This window comes from Danio rerio, chromosome 12, assembly GCF_052040795.2.
Source record: "Danio rerio strain M-AB ecotype USA chromosome 12, GRCz13ab, whole genome shotgun sequence".
NCBI classification, from domain to species: domain Eukaryota; kingdom Metazoa; phylum Chordata; class Actinopteri; order Cypriniformes; family Danionidae; genus Danio; species Danio rerio.
This window is the reverse complement of record NC_141032.1, coordinates 22993389-23016907: the sequence shown is the minus strand read 5'-3', so window position 1 is coordinate 23016907 and position 23519 is coordinate 22993389. Positions and strand designations below refer to the sequence as shown.

The 23519-nt window shown below is 35.5% G+C and overlaps 1 protein-coding gene across 14 annotated transcripts in view; it reads right to left on the bottom strand.

The window, feature by feature from the left end:
• Nucleotides 1-23519, bottom strand: part of caskin2a (CASK interacting protein 2a) — an 85089-nt gene that overhangs the window by 28912 nt on the left and 32658 nt on the right. For all 14 annotated transcript variants that reach the window (XM_087276100.1, XM_087276104.1, XM_087276101.1 and 11 more), the window contains 7 exons: nucleotides 21627-21772; nucleotides 19774-19869; nucleotides 16211-16323; nucleotides 10116-10224; nucleotides 9761-9869; nucleotides 7611-7705; nucleotides 3753-3870 (listed from right to left, as the gene is read on the bottom strand). In XM_087276100.1, the coding sequence (XP_087132226.1) occupies nucleotides 3753-3870; nucleotides 7611-7705; nucleotides 9761-9869; nucleotides 10116-10224; nucleotides 16211-16323; nucleotides 19774-19869; nucleotides 21627-21772 (786 nt within the window). The remainder of the gene's footprint in view (nucleotides 1-3752; nucleotides 3871-7610; nucleotides 7706-9760; nucleotides 9870-10115; nucleotides 10225-16210; nucleotides 16324-19773; nucleotides 19870-21626; nucleotides 21773-23519) is intronic.

Here is a 23519-nt window from a genome sequence, read left to right as displayed (position 1 = left end):
GTGCATAATTAAGTACACCCCATTTGAAAATGAATATGTATTTTGGTGCATTTAAACAACAGATTTATTAAACAGATGCATTTGTTAAAATAATATTTTAGTCACCAAGCATATTTAGAAATTGAAAGATAATTAAATTCAAGCAAAATATTGCGAAAAAAAATTACAATGTAAACATTTTCAACAAAAATGTTCTACTAAATTTTCTTGATTTTTCCTCATTCAAATTTGTATTTAATTTTTTTTCTATAACATATAAATTTGGTTGTCCTAGTTTTTGGACTGTTATCGCAAGTTATTTTGTTAGATAAGCTCCAGATTTGGCTTCAGTACTGACTAATCTATTGTATAAGCACAAATACAATATTGTATAGCTTCCTATTAAAAATGTGAATTCAAAAGAGAGATTTGTCAGGGGTGTACTTATATATGCTGAGCACTGTATATGTAGCCTAGGTGAGCATAGTGAAAGCATTTAAAAATCTTACCCAAACTTTTAAAGGGTTGTGAAAATATTTTCTTTTATTATTTATTAAATAAATAATAAAATTAAATGGTGGAAAAATAACACTGACCCCTTTAAATGGGTAAACAGTTTTTAACACTCACCCATACATTAATTTAAAAATTCTGTCATCAATAACCCATTGTTTTTGTCCAATTGATGTAAATCAGTGTGACATTTTCAAAATACGACTGTATATTGCACAAAATAATAACAGGACACACAAAAGACAAAACCTAGCATCTCCCCCTCCAATTATTACAAAACATGAGATGGACCTGCAGGGATTTTAGCATCCGGATAAGATAAACCAGGTGGGAGAAACACCCCAGCACAATAAGATAAGTGGTTGGGTTTTAATGTGGCTGTTTTGCCTCCATCATGTCCTCTTCAGCAGTACTGAGGCAGAAGCTTAGAGCAGAGGCTAATTTCGTGCGAGCAGCAGGATGTTGACGCTGTGACACGACAGAGTGCTGAGTCTGCCGCTGGAAAAAAAAAATACCAGACTCATTTCAAGGAAAGATTTTCTGCTCAGGCCCCAGAAATCTGAGGCCAGCTCCCTCTTTCATGAAAGCACAGGGCTCTAAAGCTGATCCGCCTGCCCCCAATATGTTCCTGTTAATCCCATTAGAGTGTGTGTCTGTGTGTGCCTTTATCAATAGACTACATGTCCGCATGTCTTCAAGAATTCATGAGAACTGCAATACTTCAAGTATGCATTATTTCGATATGCATACTGTGGGATAGAAACATCAGAGAACGGCACATTTCAAATCTGGGATTTAAATTCTATTTTAAACCTGTAAATAATGGAAAAGTTTTAGGATTTTAAAAGATTTAAAACAAATCAATATTAATAAAATAGCTCTGTACTACTTCTTTTAAGGCATTTAGTAAAGTTGAGAACTTTGAAGCAAAAAGGTGACCCTTTTCTGGCAAAACATTACAGTCTGGTAACTTTAAATAAAGTATCAACTAAAAATGAGTAGTACATTTGTCAGATATTTATTAAACGTTGTTAAATGTAAGTTAATAAAAACACACCAGTTCCAATTATTAATCTAGGTCCATTTCATTTCAATATTGTAACTAAATGTAAAAAATAAACAATTTAAGATAAATACTTGATTTAAAATGCTGTCAGGTTTATGTTCCATTCTGTTAACTTTTATTTCGAAACTTTTGTTTCTGTTATCGTCTATTACCTTAGATTAGATTTTATTAGTTTAGAGTTTATTAGCTTATGTTTATATTTGTGTTTATTTCCATAGTTAGCCATTACGTTCACCTGTGCCTAGTTTAAGTGCCTTTGTTCTTTGTTTTACAATATTTAGAGTCTTGTGTTTCAGTTGAATGTTGCCAGTTCTTGTTCAAGCATGCTGTGATTTGCATTATTACCCCAGTGACCTCCAGCATTTTTTGAGTGCCTTTGGATCATTAAAAATGACTAGAAATGGTTTGATACTGGCAATCTCTTTTATGCGTGCTTATGTAAATATCGATTCAAGTGAAAACCCGATATAGGAACTAAAACTCTAACCCTGAAGTGATACGTGCTGGCTGACAGTGACATCCAATGCATCCTTCAATAAAATTAACTGAAGCATGGAGGATGCTGTAATCAAAGCTATATTTTTGTTGTGAGTATCATGATAAAGGAGAAGAAATGTGTATCCGACAGAAAGGATGATTTTTGTGTCCCATGTGGCACAGATCGTATATGCCCTATGTACAGTACATATAAGCAGTCCCAAACCTAAAATTTCATACAAAAGGACTAAAAGCTTTAATATCGTCATATTATATTTGCATGTTTCTAGTATAAACTAGCATACCATTAGCATAAAATAAGTATGAATTAGCATGTTTGTTAGTATGATTAGTATGTTTGTTAGTATGTTTCTAGTTTGAACCAGTATGTCATTAGTATGAGTTGCTAGTATGTCCAATATAAAGTCAATAGCAGTTTTTTTTTACAATAGAAGTCTATGGAACAGTTGCTAGGGTGCTTTAAGTGGTTGCTAGGGTGTGGTTAGTAAGTTGAAAGGTCATCAGTGATTGGCAGATCGGTAGTCTGAGTTAAATAAGCGTAAGTCTGTATGAAAGTCTGGCGGAAAGTTATGATTTTCTCAAGCCACCATAAATATGATATATTGAATAATAAATATGATATATTGAATATATATATAAATATGATATATTGAATATATATATATATATATATATATATATATATATATATATATATATATATATATATATATATATACATATATATATATTCTCTTTTATTTTCATTTTTTTTCTGAAATCTGAGCTTATTTTCAGTAGATTCACCAAAAGAATTATCTATATATATCCTATATTTAGATAATTAAAAAATCCTAAAATAGATCCCAGCTTCTGCTGCTTAAGGAAGGAAAAAATGAGTACTTCCACCAATCTCTGGTGCAAAAGCCCATAAAAGTTGAGACGTATACACCATAGCATAAACATCTAACAAAAATCTAACTTTTTTTGGTCAGTGCAGCAAATATGCAAACATTACTTATGTTATGTTGATATTATCAATTAAAATAATTAGAAAAAGTATCTTGTTTTAAAAATATAAAACTATTTTTATCCCGCAGAGGCATTGGTGGGCTGCAGCTGAATATACAGTTGAAGTCAGAATTATTAGCCCCCGTTTATTTTTTTTCTCCAATTTTTGTTTAACGGAGAGAAAAAAAATTCAGCACATTTCTAAACATAATAATTAAAAAAACTTCTCTAATAACTGATTTATTTTATCTTTGCCATGACGACAGTAAATAATATTTCATTAAATATTTTTTTAAGACACTTCTATTCAGCTTAAAGTGACATTTAAAAAGGCTTAACTAGGTTAATTAGGTTAACTAAGCAGGTTAGGGTAATTAGGCACATCATTATATAACTATGGTTTGTTCTGTAGACTATTGAAAAAAAGTGTAGCTTAAAGGAGCTAATAATTGTCCTTAAAATGGTGTTTAAAAAATTAAAAACTGCTTTTATTCTAGCCGAAATAAAGCAAATAAGACTTTCTCCAGAAGAAAAAATATTATCAGACACACTGTGAAAATTTCCTTGCTCTATTAAAGATACAGATTTCTACTGTATCTAAAGTGGGAAATGAAGATAGGGAGAGCTACAGTAGCAGATGTCATCATAAAAACAGGTGATGGACCACATATTTGCGCTGACTTTGTAGTGATTTGCACTTGAATACCTGATCTGCGACTAATAACCTCCACGATGGAAGGAGGGAAGAATCCCACACGGTCAGTGCCCCTCTGACTGTCATGGATATGTCCTTTCCATCGTCCATCCATGTGTTGCTCCAAGACCTGAAGCAGACCAATAGCATCAGAGGGTATTGAGAATGAACAGCTCTTTAAATGTCTAATAAGACTTTTTCTTTTGTGTGCGATCACTTTAAATTAATCATGATTTGACATGGCCATCTGCGTACCCTAAACTATTCAATGCTGAATGTCCTTTGTGTCAACTAGTTTTAAATAAGTCTTCTACCCTTTCCTAACCTTGTGGTCTAGCCTGTGATTGTTACCTCATTTGGCTGAACAATGCAGTAAATTAAGTCAGTTGACATTCCACACATGGCAGAGAAGCTTGTGCAGCAATGAAAGTCATCCCTACTGACTAAAACGAAATTGTGTTCGAGTGTGAAGCTTGCCTGGAAAAAGACACTAAGAATAAATTTTCCGTTAACGTGCAACACCCGTTTTAGGAGTCAGAATATGCAAATTAGGCAATGCTTCTAACAGGCCCCTCTCACATGATTCCCATTGTGAAGCAGACTAAATAAATAAATGGACACCAAAAACTGATTATCGATTTTACACAGAAAAAAATAATTATGTTCTGTTTATCAAATGTTTCGTCCACCTTAGCATGTTTAATGATGATTGATAGCTCACTGGTGCAATCTATCATAATTATTTTGACATTATTGTCACAATCACCAGCGATCCAGGCTTGTAGATCACTGGTAAACATTCATTTTCACTCGGACTACAATCCTGTCACCATATGAACTACAAATTTTGTCATGCACTTCGCTCAAACTGGTTCATCTTAGATTACACACACAGCTGAGAGCTGCTTATACTCTGTATATCATGAGGCGTTAACCTGTCTTTCTGTGTTTGATTCTTGCTTTGTTTTTTCTTTATTTATTCTTTGCAGCCTTTACTGACCACTTGCCTTCTACCTGACTTTGCCTTTTGGATTACCTGTATGTTCCTGTTTGCTCCTGTGTTCCACCATTGCCTGCCTGACTACTTCTAATAAAACTGCACGTAGATTCTCAGCTATTTACAACTTAATTACCTCAATTATTTACATTATAAATTTTATCCAAATTTTTGACATTACAGAATTATTTTAATTTAATGATTAATTTTAGCTTTTACTTCATTTTAGCTTTGTGATTTTTGTTTTTAGTAGTTTTGTTTTTAGTGTGATTTTAGTAGTTTTCTCATTTTAGTAGTACTTAAACTGTTATTAGTTCTATTTACCTTTTACTTCTGTTGTTTGTTTAAAGGGCACCTATTTTACAACTTTTCAAGATTTAAGATGAGTCTTTTGTGTCTCCAGAATGTGGCTGTAAAGTTTCAGGTCAAAACACCCATCAGATAATTTATTATACCTTCTAGAAGTTAGTAATTTTCTGCTTTTAACACTATGTAGCTGTTTTTGTTGAGGGTGCTTTTAATGCTTGTTCTCCCCGTCCACTGTTCCCCCATGCCTGTCAGAATGTGCCTCAATCTCCGCCTAGGTTGCTTCAGATAAACAGCACAGTGACAGGCATGAAAGAAGCAGATCTCATGAAAAGTTTGTGAGAAATACTACAGTAAGAACTATCTCAATGATTATTTGATGCCTTTGTTGTGCATTTGCAATGATGTCATTACAAAGTTCACGCATGTACACAGACACACAACAGACACACAAACACAGTGCGCCCGTTTAACTTTGCACTGTTTTTGACAGAATACACATTAATATCCACTGCTGTATGAAGATTCGTTATGTTAATGTAATAAAAACTGTAAAATCCATGTAATTCATTATAACATGCACTGTTTTAAAAATTTTTAACATTGTAAAACTCAATCTTGATTACATTTGATGATGATTGATGATCACAGCAAGCTCAACAGATCTTTAAATCCCACTTGCTTTATGCACGTCCTGCCTTGTTAATAAGATTTTACGCATTACTATGGAGACATATTAATGCGCGGCTGTCAATCATTTCAGTTTGCATGGAAATCACACACCTATATTGTGTTGCGGTCAGCCTCAAAATGGGAGGGATTTGAATCCTATTTTAACATCAGGAATTTAAAAAAAAGAGACTTGTCGTCATTATATCACCCCAATATGACTATGGATACACTATACTTGTACCTACACACAGTTCTGTCCAAACAGCTTACAGCTTCAAAAGACGAATTTCATCATAGGTGCCCTTTAAATAAATTAATACTCATTTCAGTACCCTGCTGAAAAATCCAGCTTAAACCAGCCTAGGCTGGTTGGCTGGTTTTAGCTGGTTGACCAACCTGGTTTTAAAGGGGTGTTGGCCATTTCCAGGCTGGTTTCCAGCCATTTCCAGCCTGGTCTTAGCTGGTCAGGCTGAAAAATGACCAGCTAAATCCAGCTAAAACCAGCTTGAGCAGCCAGGTTTAAGCTGGACATAGCTGGTTTTGGCTGGGCTCCCAGCTTGGATAGGCTAGTCAAGCTGGTTTTAGCTGGTTATCTCCCAACCTGACCAGCTAAGACCAGTCTGGAAATGGCTGGAAACCAGCCTGTAAATGGCCAAAACCCCTCTAAAACCAGCCTGGTCGACCAGCTAAAACCAGCCAACCAGCCTAGGCTGGTTAAGGCTGTTTTTTTTCAGTAGGGAAGCTAAAGCAGCATTTCTATTCATCGTTATTTACATTTCTTAAAAAGTTTTAGAAACTCAGTTTACCAGAGCTTTTTTTAATGCCACATTCACATAACATAAGTCACACCAGGCAAACTGTGCTGAGATTAAAAATTTAATAATAGTTTACATTTAAAAAGTGTATTTTGAGAAAGTGAGTGAGACGTACTCCATGCTAAATGCAGTCTTTCAGGCTTTTCAGTGTCTGCCCAACCTAGAAATTAGCAGGTTTTGTTCTGAAAAACAAACATGCTGTTAACCGAATTTGCCCCATGGTGCTTTGTTCTCAAAACCACTCTTTAAAGGTCCACATCTGTCCCGTAAGGGTGAATGGCAGTTCGTATTTTTACCTATTACAGAATGAATTATTGGGCAGCATGTTAATTTCCCCTTAATTCAACCCCCTAATTTTCCAATATTGCTGTGAGCGAACTAAAGTGCACCTGAGTGGAAATATCTTTCACAGCTAGTTTTAAAAAAAGTCTCTTATGTGCCTCTGCCACAAAAGCACAGCAGTCTTTTATGCTAGCAGAAATGGCCGCCTGAAGCTATCTAGACAGACAAGGTGTGAACAATAACATGGCATACGTGTGGCACTGAGCCTCAGGCAGCACTCAACAGTACACACAGCGAACAAGTCTTTCAGTGAGCGCAAAGCACACTCTAAGGAGAAACTAGGCTGAACACATGCTATCATAGCACAAACAACAAGCTACGGCTCATTCCAGCCAGACATCAAAAGCTGATTGGCCAGAACATGTTGCAGCAAGCTAAAGTAATCTCTGTAGGGAACACCAAATTACCATTCACCAGTTACTTTATTCTGTCTTATGAGTGGGACGTGATTATCATCAGTTATAAATATGATACAGTGTGCAATTCATAGTGTTGTCTTGCATCTTAGTGAATATTGCTTTTAGCTCTACTCTTTTATTCACCAGCCTAAACATCTTTTGGTTTTGATGTTTCTGTGATTTATCAGAATATAGTTTAGTAAGCAACAATGCAGATCAACAGCATGCTGCCAATTATATAGGCCTATTGCATAACACACATTATACAGTATTAAATTAGGGCACCTCGTGTGAGAAATAGTGGAGTGTTTGCTTGAAACGTAATTTCTTTTATGCCTACCGTGATTACATCTCCTGCTCGAATGTTGAGAGCAGTGGGGTCGTGGAGATTCCAGTAGTCCTTCAAAGCTCTCACCTGCAATGCTCCACTGGCGTCTAAAGGTCACCACCCAGAGCAATGAATGCATGAATGAGAGAGAAAGAAAAACTGTTTGAAAATTTGCATCAAGTCTTCTACTAGTCATTTAGGAGATCTTCGTATCGGTCAAAATGACCAAACGTTCAAGACCCAGGTGGTGTTTGTTCGCAATAAAGAAGTGTAATAAGCAGAATTTAAAGATGAGTAATGTTTAAATACTCTGAAGCACTTAGCACATCTCCTGAAACTTTAATGAGGAGCTGAACTGCTAAACTCTTCTCATCTTCAAACACGGCTCCTTCAGCCGTTTTAGTGCTCGTATCAAAGCTCGCACTTCAAAGACAACAAGCTGCTGGATTACAGGAGGGACGGTAGAAGGGTGCAGCTACTTAACACATCCAGACGTACGCCTAGACACAGACACGTAAAGACGTAAACAAAACTTTTAGTGAAATCTCCAGGCTGTCACTGCTGTGCCCCGGGAAAGTAATGTTATGCAATTCCATAGCTTTATAACAAAGCTTATGAAAGCAGGTTCCCAGAAATGAGTACACAACACTAAACACACTCTAGACAACTATTGTCTGCACACAGTCAAAGAGAACAATGAACAAAGACTCATGACCTGACATCAAATAATATACATTACACTTCATATTGGAGGGGGCACAAAGTGGAAAAACAATAGTCAAAGAAAGGGAAGGAAATGGAAGAGGGAAAGGAAATTAATAAAAGTGCAAAAATAATACAATGGAAAAGCCTGAAAAGGGAAAGGAAAATATAAGGGAAGGGAATTAAGTAAAACTAAGGAAAGAGTACAGTGAGGATTGGAACAAAGAAACAGTAAAGTGTAAAAAATGGAAATAAGAATACAGTAGTGAAGAGAAAAATGAAAGCGTAAGCAATTAAAACATAAATGGTTTGGAAAAGGAAAAGTTAAGAAATGACAGAAAAATAATGGAAATTAGATGAAAAATGATGCTTATGCATATAAAAATGCACATGCTTTTGATTGTCCACGACTGGTCCCACATTATCCAACACATGGTTCACCAATCAGAGGATTCTTAACTCACTGTAAATAACCAGAGTTTCTTACCTCAGTATCTTCGTCTTGAAAAATCCCCCTCCCACCCCTCCTACTCCTGCCTTTTACTAGATTGGGCAACATGGCAACCCAGTGATTAACAGATTAAGTCATTATTACTGGATCAGTCGACATTTCTGTGGGGAGTTTGCATGTTTTCCCCTGGGTTCCCCAGTTTCCTCCCACAGTCCAAAAACATGCGATATAAGCAATTTAACAATACAAAACTGGCACGATAGACAAGCTCTTAGTAAGCCGTATAGCTATCCCTATAATCTGTGATTAGTGATTAACAAGTTGGCGGAGTTAATTAAGATCTAACTGAGCTCAAACTCCCCTCTCGCACCACTAATGGGAGGAAGCCCAGGGCTCGAGAATCTTATAAGCTCAGGGCTCTCTCCCGGGACAGCATGCCAAACAAGCTTTATTATCAATCATCAGCTAAGCGTGACCTCTTAAAATAATGGAAATTAAATGGAAAAATAATGGAAAGGAAAAGCCTGGAAGATGGAAAGGAAAGGAAAGGGCAAAGAAAAGGAAAGATAATGGAAATGAAAAATAATGGAAATTAAAAGATAAATAATGGGAAAAGGAAAGAAAAGGAAAGAACTGAGTGGAAAGAAAACAACTGATAAGAAAGGAAATCATAAAAAGGAAAAGCTTAGAAGAGGGAAAGGAAATTAATAAATAGTGCAAAAATAATACAATGGAAAAGCCTGGAAAAGGAAATGGAAGGGAATGAAGAGTAAAAAGAAGATAAAAATAAGGGTAAGAGAGCAGTAAGGATTATTAAAAGGAAACAGTAAAGTGTGAAGAAATGGAAAAGGGAATAGAATAAAGTACTGAAGAGAAAAAGTAAAAACAGAAGAAAATAGAACATGAATGGCTTGGAATAGGAAAGGTAAAGAAATGACAGAACAAACTGAAAAAAACCTGGATCAAGGGATTCAAGAACAAAACCGAGAGCAGTGGATTCCTGAGTCACCTCTGAGGAGTTGTTTGATTTCTTTGCTGGCATGTGAAGTAGTGAACTGGTTCACAATGTCCAGAGCTGTTTGATTGTAGGTGTTGCGGATGTTCACATCAATCCCAGCCTGTGACAGAAGGGGAAGCAATGGATTAAAATGTGAGTTAACTTAGTTAAGTAAAAATGGCTGCGTATATTACTAACAGAAACACATTAAAATCATTGTGCTCTAATATTACAGATTGAAGCACTTTACTCTGGGAAAGACCCCAAAAACATTAAAAACTTTTATAATAAATCTCGCATAGGAATAGAGATGAAATAAACATAGTAAATCATTCCAGTTTCTGTTATTCTGTATTTATCCACTTACGTCAAGCAATAATTTGACTACTTCAGTTTTCCCGTAGAGGGCAGCCTCGTGCAGAGCCGTCCCGGATTTAGTGGTTCTGTTGATGTCAATCCCAGCTTTTAGCAGCAGTCTAAAAATGAGTGATAGACCACAGTGACACATGATCCATCCTGTCAACAAGTCACGAACAAACTCACTCTCAGCTGCTCATTACCACAAGATCGAATCTGCCAGGGTATCAGGTCTTATACTTTATTATGCAAATTACTTAATAGGCAGATATGAAATCTCAAATTTAGTTGAAATTATTTTAAATAGGTGAGAAGAAACTGTAGAAAGAGATAAAATGAGGAACATAAGTCTATTGCAGCAATGTAGGAAATTCAGCCTGCAGTAATACTGTAAAGTAGTCCAAACCCAAATTTAACACCAAAGCTGCATAGTGAGTATGCAACGCTGAAACCACAGGATGATAGTAAGGTTTAGGACCACCAGCAAGAGGTCAAATGTCATGGTATTTTAAAACTTTTGAGTAACAAAAACACAGCCTCTGCATCCTTTCACATTGTCAGTGTCTCTTCAGGATTCAGCAGTGCTGGACCCATTTTCCATTAAACCACAATTGATTAATTCAGTCATTTCAATGGATAAAAGCCTAGCCTCCTGTTTTTAACAGAGGTCATCCAAAGTGTTTACCTTCATGTTGTTCAAAATCTTTATGAATTTTAATTGTTCTTTTATTCTTTTTTCCACAGATTTGAAGTAAACAGGGATTGACATAGAAAGCAGCATAAAAGTAGTACCTATAACTTTCTGAAGCTTTGTGAAACCCTAGTATGAAAAAAAGTTACCAAACTAACATTTAAAAGGTTTTTCATGGAAAATTTCCTCAGATCTCACATATGGAAGTGTGAAATGTAATACTACACAAAAAGCTATACTTTCTCAATAAAGAGCCAAGCACATTGAGACACACTTGTGATTTCAACATGCAAATATTAGTGGAAAAGACTTGCTGTGAGGGGCACCAATTTTACCCATTTTTCAATATTTAATATGTCTTTTGTCTCCAGAATGTGTCTGTAAAGTTTCAGCTCAAAACATTCATCAGATTATTTATTAAACCTCTTTAAATCTGGGAAATTTGAGCGGTTAGGACATTGCTGTTTTTGTTGCCTGAGCCTTTAATACAAATGAGCTGGTTCTCCCCGCCCACCATTTTCACATGCATGTCAGTGCCATAGAGATCTATCTGATCTGCTCTGTCTGATCTGCTCTGATGTGTGTAGCTTTCACGTAGATAAATAGCAGAGTGACAGACAAGATCTTCCATACTACAGTAAGAACTTTCCCAACGGTTATTTGATGTATTTTTGTGTGGAGTAAATTCAAGCCTTCCTGCATCGATGAGTCACACGCAAAGTTGCTATAAAGTTTGTGCACATGCGCACACACACGTTTAGTTTTTGTTTTTGCATACAAATGTGACAGGATACATGTTAATATCCACTGCTGTATGGACATCAATTATGTTAATGTAGAAAATAAACCGGATTTAAGTCCACACCAGGATTCAAGCATCTTCTTTTATAATTGTACTGACATTATGAAGCTGTTGTGGCGTAGAAATTTTACTGTCTGTATTAGAAACATGCACCGTCTTAAATTGATTGATGATCGCAGAGAGCTGAACAGATCTTTTAATCTCAGCTGCTTTGTGCGCGTCCTGTCTTGTGGATATGATTATACTGTACGTGTTACTACGGAGACATGTTAATATGTGGGAGTGAGGGATTTTGATTCTATTTTAACATCAGGCAATGAAAAAAAAAAAATAAACATTGTGTTTATATATAAAACTCCAATTTGACTGTGGACAGACTTTAACTACACACAGTTCTGTCCAAAAGTTGATTTTCATCATCGGTGCCCTTTAACACAGAGACAGTAATATACAGTGTGCAGACTTACTCAGGGTCTACAACTAGGTCATGATCTAGTACAGGGCCATATAAAAACATTACCTAAATTTACATACAGCACAATTTAGAAAACATAATTTCCAATCAGTTTATTTAAAGCAGGGTTTTCTGCACTGACAGCTAATAAAAACATAGTTATGATAGCAGAGCAGACTGCTATCTGGACATTTGCAACTCAGCGTAAGTCTTATTTTAATTCATCCCTCCTGGTTGTGACTTTATTATTGGAGGCAAACAAGCCTATAGCTGCCACTGATTGATTGCACTGGTGATTGCACTGGTGAGCTGCTGTATAAATGTGATGATTTAGTAAATAAATACATGTTAAATTACTGGCTGTACATGTGTTATTACGTTTATTTTCTAAATTAATTATCTAGCAAACAGTTTAAAAGAAAATAAAAATAAATCTTAAATAATTACAGTAATTTCCATTTGATTAAAGTAAATCATACATGTTTAGACTAAAAAGATAAGTATAAAATGACGAAATATATTTTTTTGTTTGATCTCTTAACATGGTAGAACATATGGAAGAGAAGCGCATGCCACATTTTTAAGAATCTAAACTTTGTTTTCTATGAGTGCCGTCATGCAACCCGCTTAAGTGTATGCGTACATGACTATAAACACTGCAGAATAAATACCAGAGCAGAAGCTGGATGTCACTTCAAAAATAAACATTAAACACTTGCACACACACTCAAATATGTGTGTACAGTATGCCCACAGACTGCACAAGAAATGCTATGAACATTCACAGCAATGCATTTTTTATTTACATAGTGACATATTATGCTAATATTTTTAAAAACCTGCACTTCGAAAGGGTTTTCAAAAGTTTGTATTCAGCAATCAAAAATGCTGATGTCATTTGAAAACTTTTACTGTGTTGTTTAAACATCCACATTATAATATTTATTTACCAATGAAACAGTTCATTAATTTGCAAAAAAATAGTCTTCAGCAAACCAACCAACCAAATGGTGCATCAAATGCTGTCCATCTTTCCCATGTTTACAAGTTCCAGCATTCCAGAAAGCCAGAGCTGCAGTGTGGACTTTCATATATGGTTACTGCTAGAGGAGTGTGTGGAGCAGCTGACTGACTGCTGTAACCCTATTCGGCCTCATTCCTATGCGTGTTACCATCACAGCGCCGTCAGTCCTCTCATTACAGGGCAGTCCAGGTCAACACATGCACACACTACTCGCACTATGCTCATTCCACACACTCTTCTCTTCACCTCCCTTGCTCGACTAACATGTCAACAAAGCGTCTAGCCTAGGTCTGCCTGGCCACCGGCTTGATACAGCACCACGTCATGCACATAAACACACGTACTGTACAACTCTTGCTATCTTGTTGCAACTTGCTGCCTACCGGGGTTGAATTTAAATTAGTTTTGTAGGTGAATTGGGCCTTAGTTAACTCTGATATAAAGAAATGTTTTCATCAATCCAATCACACATGGAAAACATTCAATTCCGGTGTGAACAGTTTGGATGTTTAGACTTGTCCCTTTTTTAACACTTTGAATGGTCGTCAAATTCCATTTGAGGTGATTACTTTTATAGCTACTAAATGTATATGGTCAAATGTATTTAAAAAGCCCACCTATTTACTATCTAGTGATTTAAATTGGATCATTATGGGCCATGGTGTAAGAAACTACAAGGTATTTATCAGCTGTATCAGTTTTTGACTTCATATATTCCCCGATGGTACGCTCATATTATAATGATTTAGATTGAATTGGCCATTTGCTTATTGTAGCTGGCAATAGAAATATATCTAAAACTCCACATTGGGACAAGTTATATTTTGTTGCTGCTTTGAAATACATCATTTTAATGTAAAAATATAGTTGAAAGATAAAATCGGTATTAGTATTTATTGACCAAACACCATTGTCAATAACGATAAAAAAATGTGGCTGCTGAGCATGCTCCTTGGAAGGAATCCCAATAAGCTTAGGGTGTTTGTCATTTCTAATGGAGGCACAATTTTCTAGGTACAGCTACTTGGAAAACATCAGAACTTTTCCAAATGCCACAAATGCTCCGCGATTCATGCAAGTAGAACTAACCAAACTGCCTGATACTTTTTATGGAATATACACATTTCAGTAATAATGATAGATTAATTACCTGAGAAACACAGCAAATCCAATCACTGCAGTGCTTTTACTTTTCTCCAAAAACTTGTATCGGAGCTGCAGGAATGGTTTGTCCATTTGAGAAAACGCTTGACAGTTAACTAGTTAGAGAGACGCCAGGGGAGAGCGAGTGGAAAGTGCATTGAAAATGGTGAAGAAAACCACATGCACACGTTTGTCACTTCAGGTCAGAATAACAACACATGCAAAAATGAGTGCTGTAGAGGAGCAGTGCAGAGATTATAAAATAAAAAAGGATGCAAGGATGCCGCCAGAGTGGCTTTTTGGTTCCTTTTCTTGTGCATCTCAGCCGCTAGCACCCCATCTGATTTTTTAGCGTAGGGTTAATGTAGTCATCCAACTTCACCATTTGTAATGCTGAAGTGTGTATTTGAATAAAGATGGTTATTTCCTTTACTTGAAAGCTCAGATTTGATTATCATAATTTGTTCTGTTTACAGAGTTTGAGGTTTACGGTATCATTTTTATTCACACCTTACAGATGTTAATCTACCTTTATCATTGCATACACTTAGTAACATTTTATTTATCAAGTTTAAGAGTGTCTTTAACACTTATGGTTATTATATTATAAAAAGATCAGATGTTTTGTTTAAATATTTGATAAATATTAAAACTATTTGCCTTAGTGTTGTTGGTAAATTAGTATAAAGTGGGGGAAAAATCATAATATTCCTAAATGTATTGTTTATATTCAATAATTATGCATACCGAATAATATGGACCATGACATTGTGATTTTTTTTTTCCAATACCGCCCAGCCCTATATATAGCTAAAATATATCTTTATGATCTACTTTCTTAATAGTTTATTACAATCTTTTAAAACACTAGGCTTTGCCCTAGTGGTCCAAGCTTCACTAGAAAGTAATTTCAAATATAATAAAATTTTGTTTGGTCATTTATCTTTAATGGACATGAAACCCTAGACTTTTTTAAGGGTTTACATTTTCTGAGATTTGAACAGATTTGTGCGTGTTGAACATCTATCAAGACAACATTAGCATCTGTTAGCTATAATATTAGTAAATAACTGGCTAATTATGGGATTTTTGTCTTATTTTTATCTTCAGGGTTTGAAATCTACGACAGGGCAGGACTGCCAGTGATGTAGCATAGGTGTACTGTGATGATGCATCGTTCTCTAATAATTATTATTCATGAGACTGAGGTTTCATATCCTATGAGCTAGAAGTAACAAATATTTGTCAGAAATACCAAATTCTACAAGTCTGTGACTCTGCAAAAATGTTTTTAAATGGGACAATAGCAACATTTCCCACTTGCAATTACAGCATGGCTGAGGGGATTATTTAAGACTGCTGATTGGTCATTGTGTTCACACGTTCAACAGCTATGACTATGATTGGCTTTAACGATCATTATTTAACAAGAGCACTTGGTGTGTGTTTAAAGTCATTATGTCTCTCAGGGGATTGACTAGGTATTCAAATGCTTTCAGATATGAATTCAAACAATTCATTGCCCTTGGACATTCTGTTCCTTCAGAGTATGTATGTGCGTGTATCAATTTTAAAATAAGCACTCTTTAAATAAAAAATCTTGAGTCAGTTAGAGTTAGTATGGGCCAATGACAGATGACAGACTTCCCCAGCCTTCTGCTCACAGCTTTCCACACCTATTTAAGTTGCAAAAAATCCGAAAGAAAATCTGAGGTAGACCATTTAAGAAATATAGTTCAGAATACTAATGTGTTTTTATTTATTTTAACTTCTGCTATGAAGGACAACTAAGTTGTAACATTATTTTACACATATTTCCACATTTTATTTTGACTTTAGTTCTATGTAATATGCTTTCTACGTACATAAAATCATTGTAAATTGAGTTTGATATGGGCACTAAAGCGTCTAATCTTTGACCCATATAGACTGAACGGGAGAGGCAGGGAAGCCCAAATGAATAAATGTGTTGTGGTTAGAGAAAAACAGACCTGATGATGTCCTTGTGGCCATTGCGGGCAGCAAGATGCAGTGGGGTGTTATCCCTGCCGTTACCCTCTAAAAGAGCCACCACCATGTTACTATTCAACAACAACTGGGTCACCTAAAGCAAAGAATGACAAAAACAACAGTAAGAAAGCAACCCAAAACTAGAACACTTTCAGACAGAAAGTGCTCCAGTTTTGCTGACACTCTAAACAAGATGTCACTGCCAATTGAAAATACTGGAAAGCAAACATTCCAAGTTGTCAGGCCAGGCATATGACTTTGTACTGTTTGGTGTTTGAGAATCTGTCAAATGGAATTCAGTTTCCAGCGAGGGCAGAAATCCTCTTGCAGCCCAGCAACTGACTCTCTGCTGCGCTGCTAAATTAGACTCATTCCATCAGCACGACTCTCGCTGCAGCATTTACATTCTATAATTCCAAATGACTCGCGCGCAAAAGATTAAAGAGTTCGCTCTGGCAGATCTAGTTTAAGGTGAATTAAAGATCCCTCAGCTGGAATTGTCATCATGAAAGCCATCTTTTGAAGCATTTTAATATAAATTCGCTGAGCTTGTTGCTTTGTGCAGGCAATTTGTATTAGCTTAATGGCATGCTATGCTTTGTAATACAGTCTTCGCCAAAATAAACATACTTTACCACTGAATGTGCATTGTAATGCAGTCTACGTTAAAATAAACTTGTTCAAGCTCTGTTATGTCATGAACTCCTGATAATTATATTTAAAAATGTGGTCTGGAAATAGATTCTGGATAACTCGGATAAATGTTATAAAGGTCACAGCTATTTTAAATTAGACGAGCCCTAACTAAATTGATGCAGAAATACTAATAGCTGAACATTTTCACTGCACTTATGTCATCCTCGTGTCTGCTGAAATACACATTTTTGTTCTTTAGTGGACTACCCTGACCCACATGTTACTAAATTAAACGTCAGACGCATTATTAAAATTCTGTCAGATTCATTACATAAGCTCATAACTACATAAATTGTTAATATTACGAGTAAAATACATTTTAGCATCACTAATAAAGCCTGTACACCTGAATTTATTTAATTTTTTTGTAATAAAAATCTTATCTTAATATTCGCTACTCTTTAATCGAACTTTAACATTGTGAGTAGTGTAGTGTGTTACAAAGTAACAAAAAACAGAGTGTTTTACATTTTCATATTAGTTAGTTATAATGCACTTATAATTAATAAATAAAATAAATAATACTGTTAAAATCAATACAGAGAAGCAGAGTAATTGAATCTTTCTGCACATATATTTTGCTGAATAACTACCAAGACAATCACAGATGCTTAAGAAACAAAGAACTTTGTCAGAAAAAGGAATATATGGTATAAAATATTAACTGTAACCCTCCTTTATATAAGAGTTATCCTTTTGTTAAGAAAATAATTTATTAAAACGCATGCAAATAAAATATTTAAATAACTATCTTAAACTCGACTCTTAAATTTTAACTATATAATTCTATAAAGATTTTAAGTAGTACTGAATCATTAATTCCTCATTGGATAATTAAATCACTTTATATTTATAACTTATATTTGATTGTAACTTTAATTCAATCTGATTGTAATGCAATAACATGCACCTTTTGTAAGTGTGAACAATTATTATTGTAAAAATCACTATAAAAAATTTTAAATGATGTAATTAGTAATTAGTTACTAATGAATGACTTTTAAGAGGTCATTTATATAATGCTGATTTCGAGCACATTGAGTATGCAGCTGTTTAATTGCAATAGCATCTAAAGCATCTTCAATAACAGTTAGGGTTGTAACGATTCACCTTACTCCCGATTCGATACATTTCACGATTCAATGTCCCCTGCTGAAAAAAACATTCACTGAGAACTGAGATGGTTTGTGTGGAGAGGTAAACCTTTCCTAAACCAGAGAGCGGTGTTTACAAAGGTGGTCAATACGCCCTCTGCTCCAGGGGACTGGCCACTGGCAATAAAAAAACTAATTATTGTATAGATACAGTAGTTGAATATGATTATAATGGTGCATTATTAATATTACTTGAATAATTAATCAGTATAAGTATCACTGTGATGCACTTTAGAAGATAATTTCAAACATTTTTAAATATTTAATAATATAAAAAGCCAACTATTAAAATATGCATAAACTAATTTGAAAAGAAGAGTGTAAAAATAATCTAAAGCAACACTTTGTAATAACTACACACTATGAACATCTTATTAAGCATTAGCAAATAGTGAATGCATTTTCTGTTAAGCATTAACTCTACATTAATAAACATTAGTAAGTAGTTTATAACTGCAGCTAAAAATGCTCTATTCATGACTTATAACCACATTTATAATGCACTTAATAATTGTACTTTCATACTTTGTTAATGATTTACTTTTCATTACTATATACTAAGTATAGCATTATTATTCAAATCAACGTTAATATAGTTTATGCTTAACACACTAACATACTGAGGAAGGCTTTGTGCCGAAACGTCTGTTATAACCCGTAAAATGTAAGAAAAAGTAAAAATAAAAACAGTATGAAGCAATCGAGTGCGAATCATTACCTTCTTTTGAATAATAGTGACAATAAGATTAACGCATCAAACCAAAGAAGTAACTAAAAAAAAAAAATGCAAGCACGGAGGACAAGCTTCAGTAACTCTGCACAGAGTTTATGCTTAACAAATAATGAAATCACTAGATGCTAATGCTTAGTAAATGATTCAGAGTGTGTAGTTATTATAAAGTGTTGCCTAATCGAATACCTGCTTCTGTAACAGAACAACTTTCTCTTTCGGTCTGAAAAACATCTTTACATTTTTGCTATGAAAACACTGATGCACCGTGTGATCTAGCACTTTTCAGAGCAAGCAGAGCTGCAAATTATCTGGTGTGCATGGTTTGGATTCTTAATCATTTTTTTTTGTGTGTGTATACACAGACGTCTGAGGCAGTAGTTTTTCACTGTGCTGATGGTTTATGTGCACCATATTTGTTTTTCTGTTAGTAAAAGCCTTTTCACAGTAATTGCACACAGTTTGTGTTTGGTCTGGTGCACTTCACCACTGTCATTTTACTCTGCCGATCTATCTCTTGTTCGCCACTGATGTGCAGGTAAAGCAAGTTTGCACCTGTAAACACAGCGTCCCCTCTGTTCAAAAAATGTATCGTGATTTGTTCAACAATTCTACCGGTTTGAATCGCCACATATTTGAAACGATTTTCAATCGGCTCACAGTGAATTGTTACATCTCTAATAACAATATCATTAATTAAGGACTGATAAAGTCCTTTAATTCATAAGCATTCTGTTTGAAATTGTGTGTCAGTATTGTGCGAGCAGCAAAAGTATTATTAATTGTATTATGTTTGGATTTTTCCTGCCACACCACATTGCTGTAGCTAATACAGTATATTATTTTTCTAGAGTTGAACAGCAAAAATCAATTCCAGGGAAGTGGAATAGCAGTAAGCTAAGTTGTAAGGTCACAACAGATCATATTTTTGTTGTTATTGAGAAAAACACTCCACACGGCTCACCTTGAGTCGGCCGAACTCGCAGGCCAGGTCTAGAGGGGTCTTCTTCACCTTATTGACAGTACAAGGGTTGGACTGATGCTGTAGCAGCATTTCAGACTGAGATGGAAAAACAGAAACATGCAGTGAATTTAGTGAAAGGCCAGAAAAGATGTGTCTGGCTGCATGAGCTGACTGGGATTTACACAATAGAAGACAACGTCAAAAACCATATCGGTTTTAGTCATTCTAAAAGCTGAAATAGCATCCAAAAAGGTCAGGGACTAAAAGGGAAGGGCCAAAGAAATACTGTTGATCCTTTGTAAATGATTACGTTATAAGACACACAGTATATCCAGTGACATGTTTTGTAATAAAGGCTTGAACATTTGGAAAGGGAATACTCTCCATTTTAAGCCAAATGGTCAGTCTAACCTAGTTTTGAGGTATTATATAGACAGCGAGGTAAACAAAAAAAATGCATTGTTAGGAAACAAAGACCTGCAAGGTAATGCTATATTTGCGAGGGACCTCTCTTTTTTGCCTTGAGCGTGCTGCGACATGTCTTGGATATTCCTTCTTTTTCCTTTAGAGAACATAAAACACTATGCATCCTTTTTATCTAGCTGCCAGAAAACTGTAAACAGCCTGAAAAGCTATATTTTGATTAGCCTCGCTCCACATTCCTGAGTCACTTTCAAAGTGTTGCGTTCAGCCTTTTTTGCCATTTATTTTGTATATTTCTCTCTTCGGGCAAATGATTTCAGCCTCTCTTGTTACATTTTTTTAAAGAAAAGTGTCAATTGCTTGTTAGTTACAGTAGCTGGAAAAATCAAACCTACTATTTTATTTATTCATAATATTTATAATATTGTAATCAAAGGTAAGGTATTGTAATATTGACTGCTAGTGGATGAACTGCCAGCAGTTCAAAATCTAAATATTAGCATATGCAGGTTGCCAGATTGATGATAGATAAATGCAACTGACAATATTTATTTGTTTATTTATTATTATTTCTGGTGTTATGTGGTGTGTAAATACAGTGGTTCTATAAGATACACTGCTCGAAAAAAAAAAAAAACTCAAGGAAACGCTTAACAGTCCGATTGAGCATATCTGGGACTTCATGCCTCTTTCCATCCACCAACATCACACTGCATCACAGACTGTCCAGGGGCTTTATACCAGGTCTGGGAGGAGATCCCCCAGGAAATCATCCGCCACCTCTTTAGGAGCATCCCAAGGCATTGTAGGGAGGTTATACAGGCACATGGTGGCCACACACCCTACTAAGCCTCATTTTGACTTGTTTTAAAGACATCAAAGTTAGATAAGCCTGTAGTGTAATTTTCCACTTCAATTTTGAGTGTGACCCCAAATCCAGACCTCCATGAGTTAATACATTTTTATTATATTTTATTTATATATTTTTTTTTATAATTTTTAGGGATGTTATGGATGAAAAGATTTTAAAAGGAATGACAGATTTTATTTTTAAAATCTTAATTTTATTACCAAACTGACTTTTTTTTTTGTCCATTTTTGTTAAGTTTTGACATTTGGATAACTTCAGTTTAAAATTTTCAATAAAAGTTTGTGCTTCAAAGAATATAACAATTATAAAATTATACTTTGATATTGGAATGAAATCTATTTGGGCACATTGTATGGGCATTTCTATTACTGGCCCATAAACTGACCCCAATTAAATCAGTAACATCAAGTCACTACAATACTTGTCAATCACACCTACTCTGACACAATGGATGATGACACTAGTGTGTAGACTTTATTTTAATCTTGACATTACCCTCCCCGTGTCAGTCTAGAAAGCCACAAATTGGTCAAAAGTGTAGAAATATTGAGCTACATACCACATCATAGTGTCCGTACTGTGCCGCCAGGTGGAGAGGGATCTGTCCATCATGTGAAGCTCCATTCACAGACGCTCCAGCTCTCAGCAGCAGAAGCACAGAGTCAGCCTTCCCCTGCCAAGCAGCATAGTGCAATGGACGCATACCTACAAGCAGGGAGCAGAAAATCATTATTTTTACAAGACTTGTAATGAAAAAAGCTGTGCTTTTTTTCTATCCTGGCAAAATAATTCTTCTTTTAAAATTAGAAATTTGTATCTATGTTTAACCCATATAAGCAATAAATAATGTGTACAACTAAATCTCTTGACATTTTGATAATTCTTAAATGTCTATTTAACAAATCTAAACTTGTTTTTATTAAACTGAATATAAATATGCGTATATAATAAATAATACTGATAATAATAATAATAATAATAATAACAACAACAAAATTATACAAACGCAAATTGTCATGAATAAACTAAAAAAGCACAGCTTAAAAGAGAGGAGCTTAGCTGGAGGCCAGGTGGAGTTGATGGGCAGTGATTTGGCCACCACTGCTGACCCACCAATGTCGAGGGTGTTGCGGTTTAGGGTTGAAACCCCCAATGATCATTGGGTACCGCCTGATGACATCAACTCTTCCTGGCCAAGGCTACATTCACCAAAAGTAAATGAAGAAGAAGCATCTTTGGATGTAATTGTAAATAAAAACAAAAAATGTTGCAAACAATAAAAATCAGAGTTGCGCTGGTCTGAAAGTAGCAACAAATCCTACCATACACGTCTTGCGCTTTTTTGCATCAGGTGTATGGCAGGGTCCTTATAGTTTGTGAACTTTGGCTTGACTTCATTTATAACATTTATAACAATTATAAGTATGCAATTTCACAGAGGCTATCATCAGCAAGCTAGTTTTGAGAGTATAAAAGCCCATCTTAGCTCGATTCATCTGAGCTTGATTCATCGGAGCTCAATTCAAATGAAATTTTTCTGATGTAATCAAGAGGAAATGTAAACTTTATATGCCTTTCATCTTCCAAAACAGCAAAATATTAAATAATAATCCGTTCTGTGTAAGGGTGTCACGATCTTCCAAATCCTCGATTCGATTACATTTTCGATTCTAAAGGCACGATTCGATTCGATTTTCGATTATGAATAATTAATTAATTAATGACCAATTAATTATTTGTAGCCTACCGTTTAAACTACCTGACCTGCGTGGTCTTTGTTTTTCCCATAAACAAATCATACAGTAAATGAATAAAGGCAAGTTACACACATAATTACCACCTGTAAATCACTTTTTCTGTGGGACTCGTGAATAGGCAGTGATCTGTGTCGTTATAATGGCGTCGGTAAAAAAAGACGCACAACCAACAGGAACCAGCCAACAGTATCTGAGGTGTTCGCTAAAATGACTAAGTACAAGTGAGTGAAAGATTGAAGCAGTCCCCTGACTGCCTGAACCTGCTGTCTTGAGCGGCTGTGCGTCTGTGTCTGTGTGTCTGTGTCTGTGTGTGTGTGTGTGTGTGTGTGTGTGTGTCAGAGGTAGAGAGGAAGGAGGGCTGCTCAGAAACGCTACACGCCACTGTGGATGTTAAATCGTTGTCGTTCTAAAATGCCATTTAAAAACAAAGACAGTGTAAACAGGGCCTGAGTGTGTACTGTTCGCGAGCGGATTTGCAACGGGGGCGGGCGGAGGATCGCGATGCCGGTGTTGTCTATCGGACGAACCGTACGTAATACGTACATAGTAGAGCTTGCAAAACTGTGTTTTTTTTTTGTCGACAACACAAACGTTGTCAACATAACTCACTGAAAATCCAAAATGCACCGGCCACTTCATTGAAAGAGTAGAGGGTTTAAGTTCTGTCGACGGGTTTCCTGCTTCTGCAGTTTAAC